Below are 1,581 nucleotides of genomic sequence, written 5' to 3'. Positions count from 1 at the left end.
ACACTTTTACCTAGTGACTAGATAGTTAGGGGCCAACCGTCATGTATGTGAAATGTGATTTTATTTCAAAGAATCATTCTAAAAATGTCTGGGAATGTCCAAACAAGCCCCACCATTCCAAATGAATCTTCCTGTGAGAGAAACCTTTCAGCCTCCTTATAAATTAGATTGCTTTTTAGGCATTTGTCTTCTATTCAGAAGAAAAAGAGAATCAAACACAGACATTGTTCTCACAGGTTTAATCCTCATATTTCTATGATTTTGTGGAAAGGGGTTTTAAAAAAAAAGTCAAGAAGATGCTAGGTAAACCCAGTAGTTTACAACCTGTTAAAATTCAGGGTGTGAGTTATGTGTGTCCTGGGCTTCTCCACATGCTCGCTGGAGGTGACCTTCCACAGTGTTTCATTTGACTGCACTGCACAATTTCATGGTGGTATCTCAGCTTCAGGAAGGAAAAACAGATCAAGCCTGACATTTTCCATTCGCAGCTGAACCGGTTAATCATAGAGTGGAGGGCACTGAAGGGTAAGCTAATCAGAAAGGCCCAGAAAACAGTGCTCGGCGGCATCTATTAGGTTAGTTCAGATTGCATTGATCGGTGACATCAAAGACCGAGATTTCCTATGACCCATTTGCACAAAGGTGTCCACTTTGAAAAAGGGCAGGTAGTGGAAAAAAGGTGACTTGTAGAGCAGAAATATCACCCAAAGGAGCTCTCAAAAGTGGGAAAATACTTACCTCTCCGTGAGGCTTCAAAACTATCAAAAAGGTTAATTCTCTGGATGTCGTAGGTTAATGTGATGTTAGGCATCAGGGTTCGGTTTCTGTTAATGCTGGTGACTGCGAACTTGAAAGCTAATTCTTCAACATTAACAGGTTCATTTTCCACAGTTTCAAAAATCCCTCCTGCAGAAGCAAAAGAGATGTATGAGAAGCGCTAGTCACATGATTCACACGTAATTTTAAAAAAGAGGAATGTAAACTATACGAACAAAAGACCCCAAATGGAGGTCTTAAATGGAGGGATATTTGGAACAAATCCCAATCAGTGCTAAAAGTTAAGTTTATTAGCATGTGTCACATGCAAACAAAGAGGTCTAATGGCATATGTATGCTTAAGATTTTAAATCCAATGTCGTACTTTACAATATCTCTCTGATGATCAAGGTATTATATAAAATACTTAGTAGCATGAAAGTATAACCGATAATATGGTAAAGAGTGATTTTCTGTGGGCTGGACAAGAATCACACTGTGCTTGACCTAAACATAATTTAAGCTGTATTCTGGTGGGACCATCCTTCTTCAGAATGAAGATCTTTCTATTCAGAAGCAGACATTCTGAACTCTAAAGGGATCATGCTGAGAGTAGAGTATGGTCAAAATGGGACATACGTACTCATAGATTTTTCAGAATAAAACATCTTTTGTGTGCTTTGTGTGGCTCAGAATTCTAGGGTCATATTCTAATACTTTCTAAAGTGCATGGGAAGAGTCAAAGAGAAAGAATAGAATAGAATAGAAAGAAAAGAGTTCTTTCTTTCTCCTTCCTTCCTTCCTTCCTTCCTTCCTTCCTTCCTT

The 1,581-nt window shown here is 38.6% G+C and overlaps 1 protein-coding gene across 4 annotated transcripts in view; it reads right to left on the bottom strand.

The window, feature by feature from the left end:
• The window catches only part of GRIK1 (glutamate receptor, ionotropic, kainate 1), a 454,613-nt gene that overhangs the window by 186,415 nt on the left and 266,617 nt on the right, over positions 1-1,581 (bottom strand). For 3 of the 4 annotated variants that reach the window (XM_012657351.1, XM_012657350.1, XM_012657352.1), the window contains exon 2: positions 739-906. The exons of the other annotated variant lie outside the window; for it this stretch is intronic. In XM_012657351.1, coding sequence (XP_012512805.1) covers positions 739-906 — 168 coding nt within the window. The remainder of the gene's footprint in view (positions 1-738; positions 907-1,581) is intronic. 4 annotated transcript variants of the gene reach the window in all.

Source organism: Propithecus coquereli, unplaced genomic scaffold (genome assembly GCF_000956105.1).
Source record: "Propithecus coquereli isolate 6110/MARCELLA unplaced genomic scaffold, Pcoq_1.0 Scaffold54, whole genome shotgun sequence".
In the NCBI taxonomy this organism is placed as follows: domain Eukaryota; kingdom Metazoa; phylum Chordata; class Mammalia; order Primates; family Indriidae; genus Propithecus; species Propithecus coquereli.
Note: the sequence above shows the minus strand (reverse complement) of the source record. Positions and strands in the feature narration are given on the sequence as shown.